This window comes from Dipodomys spectabilis, unplaced genomic scaffold (genome assembly GCF_019054845.1).
Source record: "Dipodomys spectabilis isolate Male_0828 unplaced genomic scaffold, ASM1905484v1 ptg000043l, whole genome shotgun sequence".
Classification (NCBI taxonomy): domain Eukaryota; kingdom Metazoa; phylum Chordata; class Mammalia; order Rodentia; family Heteromyidae; genus Dipodomys; species Dipodomys spectabilis.
In genome coordinates, this window is record NW_024870720.1 from 32282545 (window position 1) to 32307612 (window position 25068).

The 25068-nt window shown below is 39.1% G+C and overlaps 1 protein-coding gene across 2 annotated transcripts in view; it reads left to right on the forward strand.

Annotated features, from left to right (window-relative positions):
* The window catches only part of Anxa3 (annexin A3), a 54091-nt gene that overhangs the window by 17026 nt on the left and 11997 nt on the right, over nucleotides 1-25068 (forward strand). For both annotated transcript variants that reach the window (XM_042678142.1, XM_042678143.1), the window contains exons 3-9: nucleotides 4657-4744; nucleotides 7168-7262; nucleotides 10992-11105; nucleotides 14424-14514; nucleotides 19989-20068; nucleotides 22949-23005; nucleotides 23376-23469. In XM_042678142.1, the coding sequence (XP_042534076.1) occupies nucleotides 4657-4744; nucleotides 7168-7262; nucleotides 10992-11105; nucleotides 14424-14514; nucleotides 19989-20068; nucleotides 22949-23005; nucleotides 23376-23469 (619 nt within the window). The remainder of the gene's footprint in view (nucleotides 1-4656; nucleotides 4745-7167; nucleotides 7263-10991; nucleotides 11106-14423; nucleotides 14515-19988; nucleotides 20069-22948; nucleotides 23006-23375; nucleotides 23470-25068) is intronic.

A 25068-nucleotide genomic window follows, 5' to 3' on the forward strand; every position in this document is an offset into this window, starting at 1 on the left:
ATCAGGAGCAAAGACTGATAAGACAGATGACTTACTGATCGTGCAGGTCTGGGCCAGTTTCTTAAGCATCAGTTTCATCATCTGTGAAGAGGATGAATTGTATCCACTTTATATATTTACTGTGAGTACCAAATAAGCAAATGCAGAAAATGTGCTTAGCACAGTTGTTAGCAGAATAGCAGTGATTGTTTTGACTATAAACACCTCTTCCTATTTTCTCTCCTTTATTTAGACATTTCCTGCCTTAATGTATTTTCCAACTGGTTCAGCATAATTTTCCTTTTGGAGACACCTAAAGACCAAGTTTGCAAAAAAGAAAACAACTCAATGTGTTAAAGGATATAGATGGGAATAATATATAATATATAACTATATAATATATACTATTCAATATGAATAGTATATGTAGCATATATTATATTATAATGTATATATTAGAAAATGATTTATGTGTTGTCCTACACTAGCTTTGATGCTAAGTTAGGGTCCTGGGATACTGGAAAGGAACTCAGCCAAGTACTGAATGGTGAGGTAAATGGCAAGCAGTCAGCCTGCAATGAATCAGGCGATGCATACAGCTCCACTTGGCTATAAAAATGCCAACATTCCTGAAACAGTGAGCTCATCACCAAATTCTTCCTTCCACACCCAGGAAAGAATCTATGACTTTTTTTGCTCATTTTTTTGCTTTGGTTTTCTAAGCAGCTGAGGATGAAAAGGAGCAATGGTTCTTAAATTGTTAAAACAGATATCTTGTCCAAACAGATTCCAAATCCCCCGCCCATGTTTGCTAACTGAGTTAGAAGCGCATAGGCTCTGAGAAAAGTTCCAGTTGATTATGATGGGATTGGTTCAGGAACCTATGATTATTGTGGGATAGTGATACTTAGCTAAAGTCACAAACACATCTTAACCTTCACAAAGCACATTGTCATTATCATGGTCTATAAAGCATGAACTCTACAAACTTGCACAGTACAGCTATTTCTTCCAAATTGGGTGATATATACATTTCTTTCCTTTTGCTTAGTGTCAGCTGTTCCCTCCTTCTCTCTCATTCCCTCCCTCCCATCGCTGCCCTTGAGTTGCTTAGTTCACTTTCATCAATGTCCAGTGCAGCTGATGGGCCCTCTGCTGTATTTTTTCCAGTTTCCCTCTGATTCTGTGACCTCCTCCTAGCTTCCCTCAGATGTGCATATGTATAAACCATAGGTGAGGTCAAAAGCATACAGTCATGTAAAAATGATATGACAAATTGAGAAGAGGTCCTTTGTTTCCTGCTTCCTGTTTACTTTGTCATATCTCATTGCATTTTGAATTTAACATTAGCATATCAGGGAGACCATGTGCCATTTGTCTCTCTGATCTTGGCTTATTTTACTCAACATGATTTCCTTCCATTTTAAACATGGAAATACTTAATCACTTTGTTGTCTTGCATGTATTAGAGTAAAATAATTCTATTAATTATTTTTATGGTAAGATCTTTTCTAAACTATATTGATATTTCTCACAGACACGGGCAACTACATCTATTTAATGAATACTGTCATACTGTTCATTTAAGTAACAAGTAATTTCAAATATTTCTCTAGAACTCTACTTCAGAACTTTCATATACTGGGCTAGATCTACAGCTCAATGGTAAAAAAGTTTGTCTGCTATTCATTCAGTCCTGGGTTTGATTCCTACCATCACAAAACAAATAACTAAATAAAATACAATAAAAAATAAAATCCCATTTTCCTCTTTCAAGTTGGTATATGGGGGGGGGGGGGGTAATGCATGTGTGTAGTTTTCTTCTGCTTTCAATTGAACAAGTTGTTTCTCTTTATCTAACTCTTGTTAGACAGAAAATTGCATAATGGGTCAGGAATTTCATCCTGATTTAATTTGCACACTAGAATAACAGCGTATTTTGATTCGTAGGTGTCAGAGGGCAGTGTAAAGGTCATGGCTAGAATGCAAACCCCGGGCTTTCATAACCCATGAATAATCAGAATCTGAGCACAATTTTAGTTTCTTATGTTCGGAATCAGCTGAGGCAAACATCTGCATAGTATAGAATCATGTGGAGAGCTCCTAAAATGTGTAGAATCCAGACACTGGTCTATAAGAATATGATTCAAAGTGTATCCTATTCTGGGTAGGACCTGTCATGCATTTTATAGTATTGCCCTAGAAGGGGCTGAGCCTATATTTCAAGAAACATCGAGTGGACAAAAACTGTCTACACTGGATTAAATTCAGACTCTGCTGGTTAACTAGCTATGTGGACTTGGAACAAATTCTCCAATCTTAAACTGATGTTCTGTTTACATGAAAGACTTACTGTATGTATCCGGGGCTTCTGTGTTGCTGTAGTTAATGTATAAAGTGTCTGATACAGTACTGGCCTTGAAGCATGAAATGTTTAACAGTGATCCTTTTAGAATGCCAGAGATGGACAATGAATAGATAAAAGAAACATAAAAGCTCGTAGGTAGAGAGAATTTAAATGAAGCCAGCTGGCTCTGCAATTTTTTAAAAATATTTATTAAGCAGTGGAGCTAGAAAATTCTCCAAAGATTATGTTAAAGTGGTTGATTTCTTATTGGTGTCTTTTGATCTCGTACATGCATCACTAGTTTCTAATGTGATATATGTTTTTAAGATTTAAAACTGTTTTGAGCACTTTAAGATTAAACAAATGGGGCTGGGAAGGTGGCTCAGTGGTAGAGCGCTCTTGCCTTGCATGCATGAGGCCCTGGGTTCGATTCCCCAGCACCACATAAGCAAAAAGAAAAAAGACGGAAGTGGTGCTGTGGCTCAAGTGGTAGAGCGCTAGCCTTGAGCTAAAGAGCTGAGGGACAGCGCCCAGACCCAGAGTTCAGGCCGCACGACAGGACCTCCCCCCCCAAAAAATAAAAAAGATTAAACAAATGTGAAATAAATTGTTCAATGCAAACTACTGAAATAATACACTGTCATTTTTACTGATCCAGACCATTAATTTCCCATTCACTTTAATTTGACAAGACAATGTCCTTTCATAAAAATATTAAATACTTCAGAAGAGCCTAAATGAAGACACATTCATACAAGACAGCAAGCCAACATAATTCGGTAACTGCATAGAAAAATCCTATCTGAACAAAAATAATATTCCTATAAAGACAAACTTTTTCTCAAAGGGTTAAAAATATACCAGGTAAGTACATGTATACATTGATTTTTTCTCACCACCTTTCTGACTGCCCTTCTAATAGTTTCTTAAGCAATTTTAGAATACTTTGTTGTTTTGGTAGTACAATCTTTCCCAGCTCTACTGACATGTTTCTAATTTATGTGCTTAAAATTAGTAGCATGGCATTTTTTATTTGCATGCTTTTCCTGAAGATCTACGATGTCAGTGAAGCTTTGAAAAAGGAATTTATCAGGCACAATTGCATATGCATTACACAAAGAGTAAGAACAGACAATCCTAATAGGGTTTTCATTTATGGATCCTTTAGTGTAGGATTCCCCAAGGATGGTGTTGAACATTAATTAAACATCTTGAAGTCTGCAAACCACAATTACTTCTGTGTGTGGTTTAGTAAAAAGCCTTGAATAATCACCAAGAACAAAGGGAATGCCAAAATTTCAGCTTTCTTGTTTTTATGTAGACGCTACTTTAAAGCAAGTCTTCACTCATCAGGCTTGACCCAAGTCAGGCTGAGATCTGATGATCAAAGTTTGAAGGTAGCTCAGGCAGATAAATCATTGAGATTCTTACTTCCAACTATCCAGCAAAAAGCCTGAGGTAGAAAAACCCAAGGAAAAGTGTGAAGTCCTGAGTTTAAAATCCCCAAAAAAAAAAAAGATTGACCAAAAAATTGACTCAAGTTATTGCTCTACAGAAGCAATGATTTATATTTTTGATTGATACACAAAAGAAAAAAAAGAGAGGCTTTATGACGCATTTGCAGAAGTTATAATATCTGCAGGTGTCAGGAGAAGAGACTCTTGAGACACCAAAAGATGTACAAATTATGCATCTGTCACATGTCCCCACAAGCATCTAAAAATACATATATGGATAAGCCATCCCTTGATACCTTTAGCATCTTAAACTCAGTATACAGTTGTTTCAATCATCCATTCCAGTGTTTCATCAGCGCAATACTTTCTGTGTAGTAAGGTATGTGAAAGGTTCACATAATCATTTGTCCTAGCTCACTGTAGCACTGCATGCTCAGAAAAATGAGTTTCATCATCAAATAAAATGCAAGCACAAGGACCAAATGGAAATAATATGTTGTGCTCTGTGCCGTGAAAATATGTCTTTAAAAACACATTTGCTCCAGGTACTTGATATACAAATCCAGTTCTGATGGAATACCACCCAGCACTGTGGGTTGTGTGTGAATGTCACCTATCTAATGCCATCTTGTAGGAAGGCAACCTGGGGTTATGCTCCATCTCACGCTCCTGTTGACAAACAGAGCAATTATTTAGTGACATTGTGAGTCTCTAAAGACAATAAAATTTTAAAACAGAGCATTTTTTCATAATTTCAATAACTTGACCACACACAAAAAATATTTAATTATTTTCAAAGACTATGCATATTTAATGTGAATAAAGTTATCATTTGGAATTAGTGTGATTTCTTTTTCAATTATTTCCTCCTAGGTTGGGCACCGAGGAACAATTCGAGACTATCCAGGCTTTAGCCCATCTGTGGATGCTGAAGCCATTCGTAAAGCAATCAGAGGAATTGGTGAGTGATGGACTGGGATTCCTTTTTCATATTGGAGAAAATAGGAAAGTCACCCTCTGTATGTACCTGAAGTTGTTCTCCCCAGATTAGCCTGCTCAATTAGAGAAATTGTCAGGACTTTTTCAAAGTCTAAGACAATGAGAAAAATATAAAAAACCTAGTTGTATTAAATATAATATTTGACATATTGTCTTCATGTTAAACACTACTATCTCCACTGATGATACCAACAATCATTACCATGATAATCACCATCATCATCATCATCATCACTATTACCATCATTGTCACCATTACAGCTATCCTGATCGCCATCACCACCACCACCATCATCATAATCCATCGTTCCAGATAGACTACTTTTCATTTCTCTTTAGATTTCATTCCCACCAACTGCCTAGAGAAAAATCACCATCCTAAATTAGCATTTATTCCCATGAACCTGTCAGAACCAGAACTACATATTCATTTGCATGGCCTCAGCCAGTATAAAATGGAATTATACTATACATTCTTCTGCCATTTGTTTTTATCCTTGAACATAATGTCTTTGAGATTTATCCATGTTGACATGTTTAGCTCTAGTCCATTAATTTTAACTGCATAGTAGTCTATTGCATACTGCATCATAAAGTGGGAACATTGATGAAACATTTAAATTGCCTACAATTCTTTTCTATTACAATATAAAAATACTGCAGTGAATATTCCTGCTAATGTTTCATTGTGCACATTTGCCAGCATTTCTGCCAGAATATGACAAGAAGTGGAATTTCCCAGTGGAAGGGGAGGCTTATTTTCAAATTCACTAAAATTTTGCCCAACTGCTCTACAAAAATGGAAATTGGCATTCCTTCCGGCAATGGAAGGGACTTCTCCTACTCTGTATGTTCCATATACATGCTCAGATTTTCTAATTGACTAGCTCTAAAATTGTCTCTCAGACTCTGTATATTTTTTGCTCTTTCTTCTTCTGTATCCCTGACTGGTGATGTAGTCAAGTATCCTTATGTATTTGCTTCCTCTTTCAGTGTATATTACTTAATCTGCTTCATGTATTTTATCCTTTATTATTCCAACAGGGTTGTCTTCTTCATGATTGGGAAGAGGGGGTCTGTCTGTTTGTTTTGTCTTTTCACTAATTTCTGCATACAAATCTCTTTTATAATTTCAATCCCTGGAGAGATCTTCTCCAAGTTTTTGTTTGAACATCTAAAGAATTGGCCCAGTTACCTTTTACTTACAAACAGGTGGTTACATATGTAAGTGTGAAAGCTAGAGAGATGTGGACCTGAGATAGGCATATATATCTGAGGCTCAGAAATTTGGGTCACTTAGAAACCATGTGATATTAGCAAGTGAAACAAGCTCTCTAAGGGTTAATAATTTCATCTTTAGAACAGTTTAGTTCTGTCTGATGCTAGAGGCCCTGTGCTTATTAGTTATAATAAGAAAGAAAAAGATGCCCACATAGTAGGTTCTTACTAAATATGAGGTCCTGTTATCTTGAGGGAAAAAGATCTGGATGTCAGGAATAGGGATAAAACCACATGGTGGCTCACACCTGTAGTTATAGCTATTCGGGAATCTAAGAGCAGGAGGATCATGGTTCAAGACCAGAATAGGCAAAAAGTTCACAAGATTTCATGTCAACTAATAAAAAGTTGTATGTGATTGTTATGCATCTGTCTTATGAGGTACTCCAGAAGCATAAACAGAAAAATTGCAGGACAATGTTGGCAAAAACCAAGACCCAAGCTGGGTGCTAGTGGCTCATGACTGTAATCCTAGCTACTCAGGAGGCTGAGATCTGAGGATCACAGTTCAAAGCCAGCCCGGGCAGGAAAGTTGTAAGATTCATCTCCAATAAACTAGAAGTAGTGCTGTGGCTCAAGTGGTAGAGTACTAGCCTTGAGCTGAAGAACTGAGGGACAGTGCCCAGGCCTAGAGTTCGAACTCCATGACTGACAAAACAAAACACCAAGACCCAATTTTAAAAATATAACAAAAACAGAAAGGGCTGTGTGTGGCTCAAGTGGCAAAGCACCTGCCTGACAAGCAAAAGTCCCTGAGATCAAATCTGAGGACTGAATTATAAAACAAAAAACAAAACAAAATAAAACAAAAAACAGAAAGAATGTAGGTAAGAGGTAAGAGGCAGTAGTAAGACATTCCTGAACCTCATAAGGTGAAGCAGAAAATTCTTTTGTGTTCCTCTCTATGTCATTTCTATACAAAGAAGGAGCTTGTTCTGTTCTCAAAAAAAAAGAAGGTAAAGTTTTGATTTCCTTTTCCAACCTAATAAGAAGTTGGAAATTAAAATCCCTACATTTGTGCATTGGCATTTTTTTGTTGTTGTTGTTCAGTACAGAAACTGGCATTGCTGGTTTAATGATGAATAAAATATTTTTTGTTTCACTTAGGAACGGATGAGAAAACGCTCATCAGCATTCTAACTGAGAGATCAAATGCACAGCGACAACTGATTGCCAAGGAATATCAAGCAGCGTATGAGAAGGTATGGTGCAGTTTAACAGGATGGGTAGTCAAGTCCCTATTATGCCATGGTCACTGTTACATGACTGTTGTGGCCTTAGAGCTGTAGCTTCAGGTCACTGGGACAGATGACACCTGTGTATCCAGCCGTGGATCTGGAATCCTAGTCCTGGTTTGCCCTCTAACTGGCTGAATACACTTGGGTTTCTGTTTCTGTAGAATGCAGAAAGTTGCCTTAACTCAGTCATCCTAAATCAGGAATGAGTTTGCTCCCCCCTGGACCCTTGGCTTGAATAGAGAAATTTTGGTGATCATAAATAAGATGGAGGAGGGTTAGGATCATTTGTAGTCTCTAGTGGGTGGTGGCAAGGTATGTAGCTAAACATTGTCCACAGCACAGGACAGCCTGACCTGATAAATCCTTGCTCACATGATCCTTAAATTTTGTCTAATTTTAATGGAGTTATGGGAGGACACCTTTAATCCCAGCTGCCTGTGAGTTAGAGACAGGAGGATCATGGTTTGAGGCCAGTCCAGGCAGTAAGCTCAAGATCTTAACTCCAAAACACACAAAAGCAAAAGGATTTGGGTGATTCAAGTGTTAGAGTAAGACCCTGAGTGTCATCGGGGAGGGAGAGGAGAAAAAAAAGGAAGAGAAGGAGGAAAGAAGGAAGGAAGCAAATTATGTAATTATAGGATTTGTAATTCAAAGGAAAAGCACTAACCACATAAGAACAAATTAGACTTGGTCTTACACAAGTTATTCATTCATCAGGTATTTGTCATGTACTATGTCAGGAGCCATCTGAGACCCTGGAGATTCAGTAGCATATAAAGCAGTTTCTCTGTTCCCCGCATGGTACTAAACTACTATTAGCAACCTAATCATTTTTTAAAAGCCCAGATATTGAAAAGTGTTATGAAAATGAGGTGATCCGGCTAGAGGCTGACTGGTGACTGACCCTTGGGAAGATGATGAAGAGGTGTTAGTGACAGGTTGCTGGCTGACCTCGAGCTAAGAGTAAACAATACTAGATTCTCCTGTGCTAGTCTGGGCATGAAGAGCAATGCTGCTGTCACAGGGTAGAGAAAATGCAAATGTCCTACAGCGGTAAGCAGCTGGGCATACAAAAGAGACAGCATTCCAATATGACACAATGTGGAGGTGAACGGAGCAAAGGCAGAGGAGAGATGCTCTAGAGGATTCTGGGCCTTGTGTCTTTCTATTTTTGAGATAAGGTTTTGCTATGTTGTCCAGGCTTGCTCAAATGATCCTCCCGCTTCAGTCTTCCAAGTATGTGAGACAACAGTAGGTTTTATTCATTGTGAAACTTTTTCTCGCTATATTGTCCATCGTGATCTCAAATTCCTGGATTTAATTGCTCATTCTACCTTATCCAACAAATGCTGGGACTCCAGGTATGTGCCATGGTGATCATCTTGGGCTTTGGGTCTTGGTACAGAGTTTAGACTTTGAGGACAATGGAGACTTATTGGAAATTTGCAAGCAGAAGGATAATACAATGTGATTTTTTTTATTTGTAAAATATTATTACAGTGATTAAGATTTTGCTCAGTGTACCTGGTAAGATATATTTTAAGATACTTTTCTAGTATGTTTGAAGCCTTACTTGATGGAACATAAGTTCCATCTGACAAGAGAGGTAAGGGGCTAAGGATTATATCCAACTTACCTTTGAGAAGCAGGTGCCTGTAAATATGTGTTGAATTGACCAAGCTAGGCAACACATTCACTTATAGGGGACATGAATAATCTATTAACCTCCATGGTCAGGGGCTGCGAAATAAAAAGAGGAAGAAAGTTCAATGTAAAGGGTAAGAACCATTGCTCATGGTGGGATAGAATGAGAACATGTGAAATAAGATGCAAAGTCTTGGAGACAGATGATAGTGTAGTTTAGCATGTAAAGAAGGAATAAACACTGTAGTGATCGAAGCGGAGCTACCAACACTTGGCTGGGTTCATCTGTTTCAGCAGGAACTTGACCCTGCTGTGGCCCTAATAGTGTGGTGGTTGGGGGGCTCTGTGTCAGCATGGCACTGTGGGAGGCTGGCAGCCTCAGTATCAGGGTCGAACATAATCAAGGCTAGGGGAAAAAAGTATTATTCGGTATCATCCCTTTAACTATTGGTAATAGAAACCATGTTACCTAGCTGAAGGCTGAAGAGATGATCTGTGCTTAGGTAATATGTAAACACAATTCCTAAGTACAATGCCAATAAGGACTCCCTCCCACTGTTGCATCTAGGGCTGCCTTGGCAGTCATTGCCAAAAAATCTGCTTCTCACATCTCCTAGTTCATCACTCTCACCAGAGAAAAGTGACCAGCCACTGTCCTACCGTCTTCTTGCATTTTGGAGTTCACTGGAGTCTCTCAGAAGCAGATACCCAGCAATCCAGCAGCTATAGGGGTGCTGGGTATGAATTGTACAGTTCCTCCCTCCTCTTCTTCTTCCCTAGTCACCACCCAACTGAGGCAAAAGAAGGAAAGATTAGGCAGACAGAGAGAGAAGGAGATAATGTCCTCTCTTCTTCTTAAGAGTGGGAGACCCCCCTCTCCCTGAAGACCCTAAGAAAACCAGGATAAGCTCTGAGAGAAGCCACACCCCTGAGGACCCTGGATCAGCCTCACACAGAAGACTGGCACCCTTCCTTGGGGTGAGAGGGGCATTGTCTCAGCCAGATGCCAGAATAGTGGAAACTCACACAAAAGAGCCATAAAAGAGGGACCCCCTATGAGTCTGCATCAGGTTGCTGATTTCTTGCCTACTTCTCACTCTCTTGCCCCAAGAACTCTGCAGTCTCCCCCCCCCCCCCCCCCGCCCTGCACCTCTTCCTTGCCCAGGAAGCAAGTAGACAAGACCTCATATGGCAGAAAGCCACCCTCTCAGCAAGGAGGCTTGGTTGGGGACTTGTATCAACCCACCCGTAGCTAAGTGGCTTTCTTCAGTTTCCCTGGATCCTTACTCTCACTTTCAAATAAACTGTGGCTCTGCTCCCACTTTTCCTGACTTGTAATTCTTTATTGGGTGAAGGAATCCTTAGAGAATGTCATAATCATTGAGAATGCAGGAAATGTGATTTTTAATGCTTTTATTAGTTATGATATTAATTTTGTGTACATGTGGTATACAATGTGGTAATTTAATAGATATATACTGATCAAATTGGGGTAGGGGAAATTTTAATATACTCTTCTGACACCATGGTGCCCATACAGAAATCCTTCCCTTCTTCCCTCCCTCCCTCTCTGTCTCTGTCTGTCTGTTTATCTCTATCTCTTTCTTATGTCTGGTCCTGGGGCTTGAACTCAGGGCCTGGGCACTGTCCCTGAGCCTTTCCTGTTCAATGCTAGTGTTCTACCACTTGAGCCACAGCTCCACTTCTGGCTTTTTTTGGTGGTTAATTAGAGATAAGACCTTATGGACTTTTCTGCCCAGGCTGACTTCAAACTGCAATCCTCAGATCTCAGCCTTCTGAATAGCTAAGATCACAGGCATGAGCCACTGATACCCAGCCCTTTTGATTTTCTTTTAAAAAATCCTCTCTAAAACAACATTTTAGAAATAATCATAAAATATAGATTCATATCCAAGAAATGCTTTCAACATCTCGTTTGTTTCTGTGGATGGGTATATTTTCATTTGATTTTGGTACTTAGGCTCATCATTCACGAGAAGAATACAGAGAAAAGTATTTCACAAATTCCTCCTTGGGGTTTTATTTTAGGAGCTGAAAGATGATTTGAAGGGCGATCTCTCTGGCAACTTTAAATATATCATGGTGGCTCTTGTAACTCCACCAGCCGTGTTTGATGCGAAGCAGCTAAAGAAATCCATGAAGGTATGAGCCCTGAACAGGCTGGTCCTCCCTTGGATTTGACTGTAATCAAAAACAAGAGCTCTCTTCCAGTCATACTCGGTGGACTTGGGTGCCATCTTGGTCATGCTCTTCTGTGGTAAGATGAACCTGAAAAGGGACAGCTGTGGAAGTTTTAGCTCAGATATTTCTGGGTTAAAATGATATTTCAGATCTTTAATTTGCTTTCTTTTTCTTTTTTAATTTAATTTTATTGTAAAGTTCATATACAGAGGGGTTACAGTTATGTAAGTCAGGTAATGAGTACATTTCTTATTGAACATTGTTACCCCCTCCCTTGTTCTCTCTCTTGTGTGTGTGTGTGTGTGTGTGTGTGTGTGTGTGTGTGTGTGTGTGTGTGTGTGCCAGTCCTAGGGCTTGAACACAGGGCTTAGGAACTGGCCCTGAGCTTTTTTTTTTTTTTTTGCTTAAGGCTAGTGCTCTACCACTTGACCAACAGCTTCACTTCTGGCATTTTTGGTAACAAATTGAAGATAAGAGTTGCACAGACTTTCCTGCCCAAGTTGGCTTTAAACGGCCAACCTCAGATCTCAGCCTCCTGAGTAGCTAGGAGTACAGGCATGACTCATCATAAATGGCTTGTGTGCTTTTATTTATTTATTTTTTTGGAGGGGGGGGGGGGTCCGGTCGTGGGGCCTGAACTCTGGGCCTGGGCGCTGTCCCTCAGATCTTCAGCTCAAGGCTAGCGCTCTACCACTTGAGCCACAGCACCACTCCCGGCTTTTTACTTTTTGCTTATGTGGTGCTGAGGAATTGAATCAGGGCCTCATGCATGCAAGGCAAGCGCTCTACCACTGAGCCACCTTCCCAGCCCCTACTTGTTTGCTTTTTTAACAGGACCAAATTCTCTGTTGCGTCATTATTGAAAGTGAATAGCCCCATCCTAGCTCCCCTTGCTGAGGCTGAAAGTCTCGTTTTATCCATTTAACCTGTCAGCAAGTCCATTAACTATACCCCAAAATCAACTGCTCCCACTCTATTGTGATGTTCATACCAATATCTAGAAGTATGGTAGTGCATCCTTGGTGCTTTTGTTCACCTGGATGTAGATGTAGTTGAGAATCTATAGATCAACCCTTAAGCTCAGCACTATTCTGGAGTTTTAAGCATAGATAGCCAAACTCTGGCATTCTTTTCAGACTACTGACCTTGTGTCACCCCCACCGTGTGTCCTATGTACTGAACAACTTCCAGCATCACCAGTGTCACCACAAAATGGTCCCCATTGCTTCACTGTTTCTTTGGAGTGACATCATTCAGATAGTTGGTAGCTTTCCAGACATATGCCTACAAAATGAGAGCCATGGCTATTGTTAAAGTAAACCCAAAAGACTTGAACCTCTTGATCTACATGGCTGTGTGGGTTTTCTGGGTCAAGTAATAGCAAACTCTTTCACAGATCATGTCAGGTCACTTAAAGGAAGAGCCAGACATTTTTCTCGTTTCTTCTGTTTTGTGCTGTTGGGAAGGAACCTATGGCCTTGCAAATGGTAGGCAAGCAGAAGCACTCTACCACAGAACTATATCCTCAGTCCAATTCTTATGTTTTTAAATTATATATAAAATACTCTTTGGGTTTTTTTCTTTTTCTTTACATTTTTTGCCCATTTATTTACTTGCTTTTAAAACAATCTGACTAAAAAGGAAACCTACATCCCATTCTGCACATTCTGATGCTAGAACTGGATCTTAAATGAAGTTAGTTTATAACATCTTTATTGAAAGGAAGGTGGGAGAGGAGGTATATAAGTTTGAGCTATAAGTCAGATTCTATTTGCCCCACAATCAGAAATAGGAATCATTTTATCGATTATGGAAAAAGCATGGCAAAACTGATTCAAATGTACAAGAGATGTGCTGTGAGAAACACCAGTGAAGATCAAAGAGGACACAGCACAGAAGGTGGATGAGCTTCAGACTACACGACAAGTCTGACATCTAGGAGAGAGGAGAGAAGAACAAGCAGATTCAGATAGGAAAAGCCTCAGTGAACAGAGCAGCTCCGAGAAAGGCTTGCCAGGCTGAAGGCTGTTCGTGAGTGGTATTGGTCCTTCTGTGCTGGGCAGAAATAGCCTACCTCCAAGAACTCTGCTGCACTCACTCATTAGCCAGGAGCATCCTGGGGAGAGAAGATCCTCAGTGGAGTTGAGCAGATCTGAAGGTGTACCAGTCAGAAGCTGTTGATCAACTACATTCTCGGAAGCAGGTAGTCTTGAAGTAAAATGTGGACACCATGCCTCTATGGCTTCTGTGTGGGGAGGGTTTAGCAGGTATGGTGGACATGAAAGTCACCTATCAGTATTATAAAATGTTCTATATATACAAAAGAAATCCAGAGTAAGCAGTCCAGGACTGAATGTGGTGGCATCACCATTATCAATCTTAAAGCTCTAACCCATGGTTGCCACTTCTTGATTAAAGCCATTGCAACTCCATACCAGAACAAAAGACAAATCAAGTTTCATCCTCTTTGTGGACACTCCTAGTGCAAGCACATGAGACTTCTACATGCATTGCTTTGGTCAGAATTTAGTTATATAGATAAGCTTTGGTATAAAGGAAGCTGAGACATTGCTCTTTCTTTAATTAGGTGCTTAGTTAAATTTTGAACTTCTATAACTAAACAAGGTCTACAAAAGAAATTGCTGGCAACCAGAAATCCCTGTCAGAGGGACAAAACTCAATCTCTGTTCACGTCTTTCCTTGGCCTCGTTTGATCAAGTCCTAATGTACACACCCTCTCTTGTGATTCACTGATACTAGTATAAACAAGGCCGCAGGGCAACTAGTTCCTAAGCCAGCTAGGTCCCTAGCACACATCACTGAAGAGTTGAAAACCTCCATGTACGAAGAGGATGATCCATGATGACCCCCACAATCTGTGGTGCCAGGATGAACTTTCATTCAAAAACATTGCTAAGCGTATTGGCAGGTTTGTTTATTGGGATTAATCCTATCAAATTGTCACTTCTGATCTTTAGTGACAAAGGCTTTTTTCTTCCTTTATATTCTTTCTTCTTAGAATTGTTCAATTGATTTTTTTTTGTACCAGAGAAGAAAACTTCTTGCAGAATTTGATGTCAGTTTACTCTAGCGGACTCATGTTATTTTAATCCTGGAATGCATAGGAAATTGGAAATCTGCTATAGAGCAATGTGAGATCTTATATTGATTTACTCAAAACTGTTCTTTCATCTGTATAAAATAAGATATTAAGACTGAAAGGCATGAAATTAAGTTTTTTTAAGTGTCCTAAAAGTTAGAATTCCTTTCCCTTTCTAGGGCACTGGAACAGATGAAGATACCTTGATTGAAATCTTAACTACCAGGACAAGCAGGCAAATTAAAGAGATCTCGCAAGCCTATTATACAGGTAATCCCATTTTCTGCTTACCTTTACAACTATCCACACACGTATGAGCCAAATAGATGTTCTCAGCATTCTTCCAATTTCTTCACAAGACATTTCAAAAAAGGAAGAGTTACAAGAAAAGGTTGCATTCTAAATGGCACGTGGCTTTTGGGAGAAAATTAGGGTGTGATCTGAGCCAGTAATTACAGCTACTATGGATTTGCTCTCAGCAATCGCTTAATTGAATCAACCATTTTAATCACTATAAGAGACTCAAATCATTGTGTACTACTATATGTTAAAAAGCACTGAAAGTAAACTTGTGATTTTTTTAGCATGTGAAATTAGATGAGATATTCAAGAGGCGTGGTGAGCAAGTGAATCCAATGGAATTAGCTGAAGTCCTAAAGGTCTGTTAGATGTGTAAAAATCATAAAGTCCTTACTATGCTATTCTGACTCTACCCAGTGTGACTTCACTTGTTAATTACAGTCTTCATCAGACCGCTCTTACTTTAGATACCAGTCCACAAGTTCACTTGTTTCCAGGCTGCACATGTGGATAACCAATTGATTGCAAATCCCAGAGTTTGGCTGCCCTCTCATGTTCAATGGTTGAGTGGAATGACTTGCAGAACTCACCATAGTGTTGCACTTGCTAATATAGTTCTATTATGAAGGATATCAGTCAGGGTCAACCAATGAAGACAGAGGTCTGGGAAAGTTCAAGTCAAGTCTGAAATTTCTGGTCACATGGGTGTATTACTAGGCAGGAAACACACACAATCACTGCTATCCATACTTTTTATTGGGGTTTCATTCCACAGACATGATTAATTGAATCCTTGTCCATGTGGCTGAATTTAGTCTGCAGTGATCCCCATCCCCAGAGATCTAGTCTTTCTGAGGTAACTGCCCTGGATTCTAAGATATGTTGTTAGCATAAACTCAGAAAAATATCACAAATATGAAAGACTAGCTAGATGTTGATGGCTCCTGCCTATAATCCTAGCTAGTGAGGAGGCTGAGATCTGAGAACTGTGGTTCAAAGCCAGCCTGGGCAGGAAAGTCCAGAAGCGGAACTGTAGCTCAAAGTGGTAAAGCACTAACCTTGAGTGAAAGAGATCAGGGACATTATCCAGGGCCTGAGTTCAAGCACGAAGCCCCATGACCAACAAACTAACTAACTAACTAACTAATTAACTAACTAACTAACTAACAACAACAACAAAACCCTTGGAAAATTCTAAGGATTTCCTCTATAGATCAAGGAAAAAAATGCCAGCTCAATTCTTTAATAGAAAACAGCCTTTTATTACTCTTTCAAGGTTCCTTAAGGGATCTATGGTTTCTAAATTTGTATCCCTAGAAGTCAATTTTGCATACGATAGCTTTTGTAGTAGAAGAGGCCCAAAGAAAGAGTCTGCTGGGCTCCAGATGGGTATTTGAGAGGATAATTTGGGAAATTCTCATTAAAAAGTAAATACCTATTAATGAAAGTCACTATTTTGTTATTGCTGCACTCATGATCTAGTACAAAAAAAAAAAAAGAAAGAAACAGCAATAGGTTTTTTAATGGAGAGAATTTAATATAGTGAATTGCTTCAATTATATTTTGGGGCCTAAAAAGACAAAAACAGAACTGAGGGATAATAGAGCATCTAAACCCCTAGGGCTGAGACAATAAAGGGATTATCTAAAAGTACAAAGTGGAGAAGACAGACTTACCTGCCTCGTATTGGTACCTAAGTGGCTCAGAGGAGAGGATCTAGGAGTAGTTGAGACCTCTGTGAAGGGGCCTCCATCTGGCTGGGGCTGGCCACCTCCATGGTACTGCAAGAAGCTTGTTCTAGAAAATAATAGATGCTACCAGGGTAAAAGCTCTCTGATTTGACACTGAGATGTGTACTAGGCAAATAGCATACCCTTCTTTCCTCCTCCTGCCCTCCATTCTCCTGCCTCTCTCCCATTGGTGGAATCTAACTCGAAGTGGGTGAATTTGGAAAGAATGAGAGAATTGTTTAGTAATAGATACAAGTGAGTTTATTGTTGGTTTATAAAACATCTGCTCTATATTATTCACACACACACACACACACACACACACACACACACACACACACACACACACAGAGGCCCAACACATAAATCATCAGAGCAGAAGCTCTGTCCCAAAGGAGATTGTTATTTTGTTATTTCCTGGTGTCTTTTAGAACCTTGATGCTCCATGAAAGGACCTAAGGTCTGTGAGGGTGGGAAGTTTTGTCTCTTCCACTCTCTATGGCATTCTTAGTGCTCAGACCACTGGAGAATTAAGTTCAACTATTTATGAGTGAATGTTTTCAAGTTGAAATTGAGGTCTGAATAGCTAAGTGAAAGTTTGAAGATTTAGGACTGGCTTTTGCAAATATGATGCATGATAATGGCTTGAAGTTTCCAATGCCTCAATTTCTATACGTATAAAGCTTTTTAAGGCTACAAGGAGTAGAATTACATCTAGGTTACCATGATGAGTGGACGTTCGAGGTGCACAGGAGGCTCAAGAAGAAATAACATCAATTAGGTAGAGTTAAGCTTTACAGAGAATTGGGACACAGTCCTACTTTGGGTACTCATTTATCTTGTCACTATCTCAGCATCAGGTATTTATCCCTCCTGTTCCTCTCACTGTTTGCTTCTGATGTTCTTGACACTACCGAGAAGCTGTTCTTCTTTACCAAATTATGGGGTTTTTTTCTCACTACCCAAGGCTTATATTTGTGCATGATGGTTGGTTCCTTTTAGTGTCTGTTTTCTGAGGAATTTTTAGCATCTTTGTTCCTGATCCCTTTTCTCTGCAGTTTACTTCCTGAGAGATAGGATTCAGTGGGTTCAAGAAATCACTGTCTAAATAGATAGTATTAATTTAGGCAAAGTTTGCCCACCAGGCCATCTCTTAGCTGCTGGCCACTGCTATTCCTGTATGAACTGTGTTGCATCAGCTGAGGCAAGAATGATGGTGTTCTACTTGTGAAATATTGACCCACTTATAAGAATCCACTAAGGGAGACGATCAACCTAGCTCTCCTAGAAGAGAACAAGGATCTTATGTGTTTTATCCATACCACGTGGGGCATTACAGTTGAAATCGATTACAAGCTAAATACTCAGCTTTCTCCCAGATTCCAGAGCTAATGATGTGTGAATAGAACAGTGAATCAGGGATCAGCAGCTCTAATGTGACAAAATCATATTTATTTTTTCTGTTCTCTATTATACCTCAGAATGCATAAAGTAGTTGTGAACTTGAATTGAGAAAGTTTTCTTTCTTGTTTTGAATTTTTTCTTATTGTCACTTAACACTTAGTAATTGTACACATCGATGTGTACTGTGACATTCACATATCTGCACAGATGATGCATTGGTCACGTACGCCATCCATTCAGCTCTTTCCATTTGCATTTTATTAGTCTAATATTCTTGGGGCTGGGAAGGTGGCTCAGTGGTAGAGCGCTTGCCTTGCATGCACGAAGCCCTAGGTTCGATTCCGCAACACCACATAAGCAGAAAAAGCCAGAAGTGGCGTTGTGGCTTAAGTAGTAGAGTGCTAGCCTTGAGCTGAAGAGCTGAGGGACAGTGCCCAGGCCCAGAATTCAGGCCCCACGACCGACCGAAAAAAAAAAAAAAAAAGAAATATTCTGCAAAATATCTGAAGTGAAGAGATGCTAGGAAAATTGCATATCACAGCTAGATAATTCTAAAATCACAAAATACTTGTCCAAATTCTAAAAATTAAAAGATAGCTTTATTCTTTGTCTTGGTGTTTAAAAGATGTTTTTTTTTTCCCTAAAGCATGAAAGAGACAATAATATGACCTGGTATTAATGTTGCTCTTCAATTGTCATCATTAGGATAAATAATTTACACTTGCAGTAGATTTTATTTACATGAATTGCTTTGAGAAATTATGAATTTCATTTACAAAAGAGCCTTAGGTTGATGTTGTGGCTCAGATGTAGAGGGCCAGCCAATGAGTGAAAGCATCAGATACCAAGTTGGGGTTCCTGGTCTTGGGGAGAATAAAGAGGCTTAGTAAAATAATGGTGAGTAAAATTTCATTCCAACCCAGTACTGGCTAGTGGATAATCTCCTATCACTCTCCCTAATTGTCTTTCTTTGATTTAAAAGAATGAACATTTGCATAGTTAACTTATATAGAGGTTTTGAGAATGATGCAGAGTTCAAATAGTCACCTACGTCTGCCACAGTGGCTACAAAGACATTCCCTGCTCCACAGGTGAAGCAAAGCAGAGGTTTATAAATGATGGGCAGGACCTGGAGTATAGATTTGTAGCACAGTTCTTGCCTAGCATCTCCAGCACTGAAAATGAAGTGAAATATGAAATGAAATGATAGAAGACACTGTAAATCACAATCCATGAAAAAGGATTGTACAAAAATGTGTAAATGTACAGCACCACATTTTAAAATTATTTTTTATCTTGTATTATTTTTGAAAATATTCAGTGGTATGACCTAGATGTATCTGTTAAAATTAAGGTTAGTTTAAATAAGGTTGGACAATAACAATGGCTTACAGAAAATAGAGGTTTGGGCTGGGAAGTTGGCTCAGTGGTAGAGTGCTTGTCTTGCATGCATGAGGCCCTGGGTTTGATTCCTCAGCACCACATAAGCAAAAAGAAAAAAGCCAGAAGTGGTGCTGTGGCTCAAGTGGTAGAGCGCTAGCCTTGACCTGAAGAGCTGAGGGACAGCGCCCAGGCCCAGAGTTCAGGCCTCACAACCGACCAAAAAAAAAGAAAATAGAGGTTTATTTCAATTATATCTAGGGAAAAACCTGGAGCTGGCCAGTTCTGAGTAGTCCTCAAAACTTTCAGGAACTTAGCTCTCTTCTTGATGGCTTTTTTCCTTTCTTGCCATTGCTGAGAGACATAGGTGGCTGTAACTGGTGGCTTCAGGTCTCAGTTTACATACAAGGCAGTAGAATCAAGGAAACACTAATCTGGGCACAGTTCCCTTCATCCTTTTAAGGAGATTTTCTAGCCAAATCATGTATGTTGGCTTACATTTCATTGTGAAGAACTAATTATGAAGCTGTATCTCACTAAAAGGAAAGATGAGAATGAAATTTGTAGTTTGTTTGCATGACTTTCCTAATGGTTTGAGTTCTATTAAGGTGAAAAAAGGAAATAATTGAAACTGGAAGGCAGACTAGCAGTTTGCCCACCCTCTTAGTTGTTGTCAGATGAAATGAATCCTGATTCAGTCCAGAATGGCAATCTTCCCATTCTTTGCAGCAACCATAGCACACAGCACAGGTATCAGTACATGAGATTGTTTCTATCTCTTCATAGCAGAACAACTGGGAGTTAAATAAAAGGGCAGGTTCTCTTTATCACTTACTCATTGTTTGCTAGTGTTGACATTTAAACTTTAGTCTCGTTTTTAACAATATGTTTTATTTGCCAAGGCTTAGTTTTATTCTTCTTTGGTTTCAGTATTCAAGAAGAGTCTTGGAGATGATATTAGTTCTGAGACATCTGGTGACTTCCGGAAAGCTCTGTTGACTTTGGCACATGTAAGGTCTTATCTTTTATGTTTAGTTTCCTAATAAGCTGCATGCTCAGTAATAATTTTTACAGAGTTTAAAGAAATACCCTGAGATAACAAGATTAATATTTTCTTATAAAGTGATTTGTTTATGTTAAACTGCATCAGTGAAATGTTTAATGGAGATAATAAAAGCAGGCACAGCGATTTAACAAAAAAGAAAATCTGGATTAAAATATGGATTAAACGTTTTGAAATTAGTTTTCACAATACATTAGGAAGAATTCTGATAATCTGAGATAAGGTAATTACTTGTTCACTTTCACTAGAAGCGTCTCCACTTCTGGAACATACTTATTTTCTTCTGGACTTGAAAGGATTTGTATTTCTTTTCAACTAAGTGGGAAGTATGATACAGGACAATTCTTTTCAGAAATGAGCATTAAATTTAAAAATGAGTATCAGTTTCAAAATTACCAAAAAAGAGAAATAAAAGAATGGACAGGAGAAGGAGGAAGGAAGAGAGAGAGGGAGGGAGGGAACTAAGTTTTATTTTTGTCACCTTGCAAAAGCTGTCAACCACTTATCACTGTGTGACCAGATGAAGCCACTCCTTGCTTGCTTTATTTAGAAGGCTCATGAGTTTGATAAGGTAAAGGTAATATGTGCAGAGAGGAAGTGAATTATTCTATATCTCACAGACTTTTCCCAGCTGATTTACACAGCCCTTAACGTCTGAGAAAATCTCAGTAATGGTTTGTCCCTGATGTTTTTTTGAAACAGCACTCATCAAAATAAGGTGTTTTGCCATAAGGAAATAACTCATTCTAATTATGATTTTGGTTGTTTTAAATGCTCAGACCTTTATGAAGTCGAACCCATAAATCCAAATTCATAAAGCATTGCTGTAAATAAACATGGTCTCAGACTTCCAGTCATTATGCAAGCACATGGAGAGGCGAAACAGCTCACTTACCCATAGGGGGCAGTAGAGAGCACAGCTCCTAGGAAGGGTTTTAGAAAAAAAAATAGGGCAGGACTCAGATGCTGCCTCCTTGCATTCTATATCCAAATGAGTTACTTTAACCTTAAGCACTCATTTTCATATCAGTGAAACTAAAATACTGATAGTGCCAAACCCTCAGGGTGCTTTGCAGATTAAGAGGAAATATAGAATACTTAATGCCTAAAAGTGAAAGATGCATGGTGGTAGTAGATAATTAAGGCTGATGATATCAACACTGGCATTAATGGAGCAGAACCCACAATAGGAGAAGATATCACAAACACCTTGTACAATTAATATACATTAATAAGAATTTTCTTTTGTTAAAAAAGTAAGAGAATGCAAGGAAATCAAATTAATAGTACCTGAGGTCAGCAGCCTAGAAAAGAGGCACTGGCATATAAGGACTTAACATAAGAAATTAAAAGTGAATCTAGTTTAAACCTTAGAGCCCAATATTTTGTTCACTTCAAAGTAATTCAGGCATTTCTCTCTCTGTAACATGAAGTAATAGTGTGCATTGGTGTGATAATTTGTTATAGTTGTTGAATATAGTTGTTGAATGAATACTAGTACTCTGATGTTAACTAGTCTGTAATTTAATGTGGGAGTTCACTCTGTGTTGTACAGGTTTTGAGAAATGTAAGTCTGGGCTCTGTCAATACCTTCCTCCTCTTCTCCCTTGAATACCACTGATCTTTTCACTGTCTCTATAGTTCTGCCTTTTCTATAATGTACTATGACTTTCAGACCAGTTACTTTTACTTAGCTAGATGCCTTTAAGGTTCTGCCGTATTATTCTATAGCTGCACAGTTCATCCCTTTTTATCCTCACATAGTATTCCATTGGAGGAAATATTCATTTCATTCAAGAGCTCTTGATTGCTTCCAATTTAGGATAGTTATGACTAAAACTTCTCTTAAATGTTTATGCACAAGGTGTATTTCTTTCTTTATTTATCTATTTATATTTGTGCCTGTACTGGGGCCTTACACTCTCACTTGACCTTTTCTCTCAAAGCTGTGTTCTGCTACTTTGGCTATACCTCCACTTTCTGCTTTTTGCTGTTTAATTAGAGATAAGAGTCTCACAGATTTTTCTGCCCCAGTTGGCTTTGAATCTCAAACCTCAGATCTCAGCAATTGGCCATGTGCATGTTTTTAAATGTACATGCTTCCAACTCATTTGGGTAAATGTCAGTCCTGCTAACCATCTTCCAAAGCAGCTATACAATTATGCATTTCCACTGGCATTGAAAATAGGAGTTTCTGTTGTTCCATGCCCTCTTCAGTATTTGGTGCTGTCAATGTTTTTTTTTTTTTTTTTCTTCAGTCATTATGGCTTTGATGCCAGGGATTGAAAGCAAAACCTACATGCAAGTGCTCTACCACCAGCCTAGGTGTGGCCAGTGTTTTGAAGTTTAGCCATTCTACTAGATATGGAGCAACATCTTATTTGTAAAATTTATAATTCTCTAATGATATATGATATTAAACATCTATTTATGTGCTTTCTTGGTGTCTGTGCATCTCTTTGGTGAGCTGCCTTCTCAGATCTTTTATTCAGTGTTTAAATGGGTGGTTATGTTATTGAGTTTCAAGAATTGCTGATAGATTTTGGTTTGAAGTGCTTTACCAGAAAGGTCTTGTAAATATTTCCTCAGGCTGTGGCTTACCTTTTCATTTTAATACCTTTGGGTTTTTCAGAGAAGATTGTGTGATTTGGTACAGATGTCATGACTTTAACAGCAGAGCCAGAACTGAAGCTTAGAAGGTTCCTGATTCCTCTCTGCCACATAATTTCTACTAGAGAAAAATCAGGACACACTGCTTGATGGAAAGTCGAGAATTAATTATCTGTGCTAAAAAAGTAATGACCTTGTTGTTACCCTCTCTGCTTAGGGAAGACGAGATGAAAGTCTGAAGGTGGATGAACATCTGGCCAAAAAAGATGCCCAGGTCAGTAAGTGAACAAAGAAGACCTCCCCTTTAACTCCCCTCCATCTTCATGGCTTTTGTTTTTCTGTGGAAAGGGAGCAAGATGGCACCCCATAAGGTGGTCATCTCCTTTCCTGTTTTGAGGGCAGAAGCCTGGAGCTAAGCTCTCACCAGCCCCTGCCTCTAAGTCTTCAGGTTGTTGAGCATTCCCTTGGCTGCTGCTACCCCAGCCTTCAGATTTTGAGTCTACTCAAACTGAGAAATGTAGACAGCGCATCATCTCCCTGATCTCTAAAACAAAGCTCCAACTCTTTTCAGCCTGTGCCTCAAAAAGAGAAAGCTTTATGTCTGTGATGGCAGGTATGTCTTCTTGCCTTTTTCCTGTCCACAGGTCCTCTATAATGCTGGCGAGAACAAATGGGGCACAGATGAAGATCAGTTCACCGAGATCCTGTGTTTAAGGAGCTTTCCTCAACTGAAATTAAGTATGAACTTAGATCCTTCTTGTTTTACGTTGCTTTTTCAAATGCTCTTGGGTTCCCTATCTAGGAAAATGAAATTAAAGATTCTAAAGTCTGTTCATTATGTAGAAGTACTTCAGGAAACCAGATGGAGAAGGGGTATTCTAACTCCAGCAATACTGACCACTCTCTTGTTTTCCCCCAAGGACTGAATTGATTGTTTAGATTAAGTAGTAAACAGGGAGGGAGACAGGAGGAAGGACCCAGGAAGTAGGGAGAGAGCAGAAAGGCCCACAATGGTTCCCACCCCACCACTTCCTAGTTAGCCACTTTCCAGAAAAGGCAGGCATTCATTGCAGGTGAGTTTTTGTTGGTTGATTGGTGGTTAGCTTTTCCTGATATGAAAGCAAATGGGGGAATGAGGAAGAGTAGCTATTCTTTGTCAGATGGAACGGCTAATCATATGCCACTGCTGATCATCTACCCTGTCACTCATGCCTCGGCCTGCGCCAGCTTGGAAGCAATAGCACCCAGGAGCCCACAGCAGCTGACTGTGACTTCCAGGTACTGGCTAGCGAACAGCCACAGTGCATGACTTATTTTTAGGATGAGCTCATGGGGAAATAAGGAAACAAAGACTATGATTTTAATTCCATAAAGGTCTTTCCTTAATTTTGGCCTTAATGGATTTTTTAAAATAAAATAATGGTAATATATTGCAGTTGCTTTATTAATGTCTTTGAAAAAGATCAAATAATCCTAGATTGCTACACAAAACATCTTTTTTTCCCCCCAGAAACTTATTTAAGAAAAAAATGACTTGACTTATGAAAAGTTTCCGTAGCTCACATGATAACCTATGTTCAGGTTTTGCTTGGGATAAATGCTGACAAGAAGTTCACATGAGCCAATCCTGGGCTCACGCCTGTAATCCTAGCTATTCAGGGGGCTCAGATCAGATGATTGTAGTTGGAAGCCACCTGGAAAGAAAAGTCTCACAGGCTTATCTCCAATTAACCACCAAAGAAGCTGAAATCAAGTGGTAGAACACTGACCTTCAGTGGAAAAGCTAAGGACAATGCTCAGAATCTGAGTTCAAGCCCCAGTACTGGTAGATACAACATAAAAATGTTCCAACCCTTTCTGGGAGATGTGAGGTAGACTATACTGGCGTAGAGAATGATCATCTGAATGGGGCTGGGAAGGTGGCTCAGTGGTAGAGTGCTTGCCTTGCATGCATGAGGCCCTGGGTTCGATTCCTCAGCACCACATAAGCAAAAAGAAACCCCCCCAGAAAAGAGAATGATCATCTGAGCCCCCCCAAATCCTAATAATTAAGATTTCTTCATCAGATATTTCTCCAGCAGATTTCTTCAGCAGATATATTTTAATAAATGATGACAGTATTTTTTTTGTTTTTTTAATATAGGGCATCTTACTGGATAAATTATGTATTGCTTAAACTTTCAAGTTATTTTAAATGCTTCAGTCTTGGGGAAACAAAGAGAGATCATTGAAGACAATGGTCTATGAAGTTCAGGTTTTATTGTGCTTAAATTGTGATAGTTTAAAGGAGGTTTTGAGTTTGCTAATTCATCTGCTGTATCTCAAATAAGAAATCAT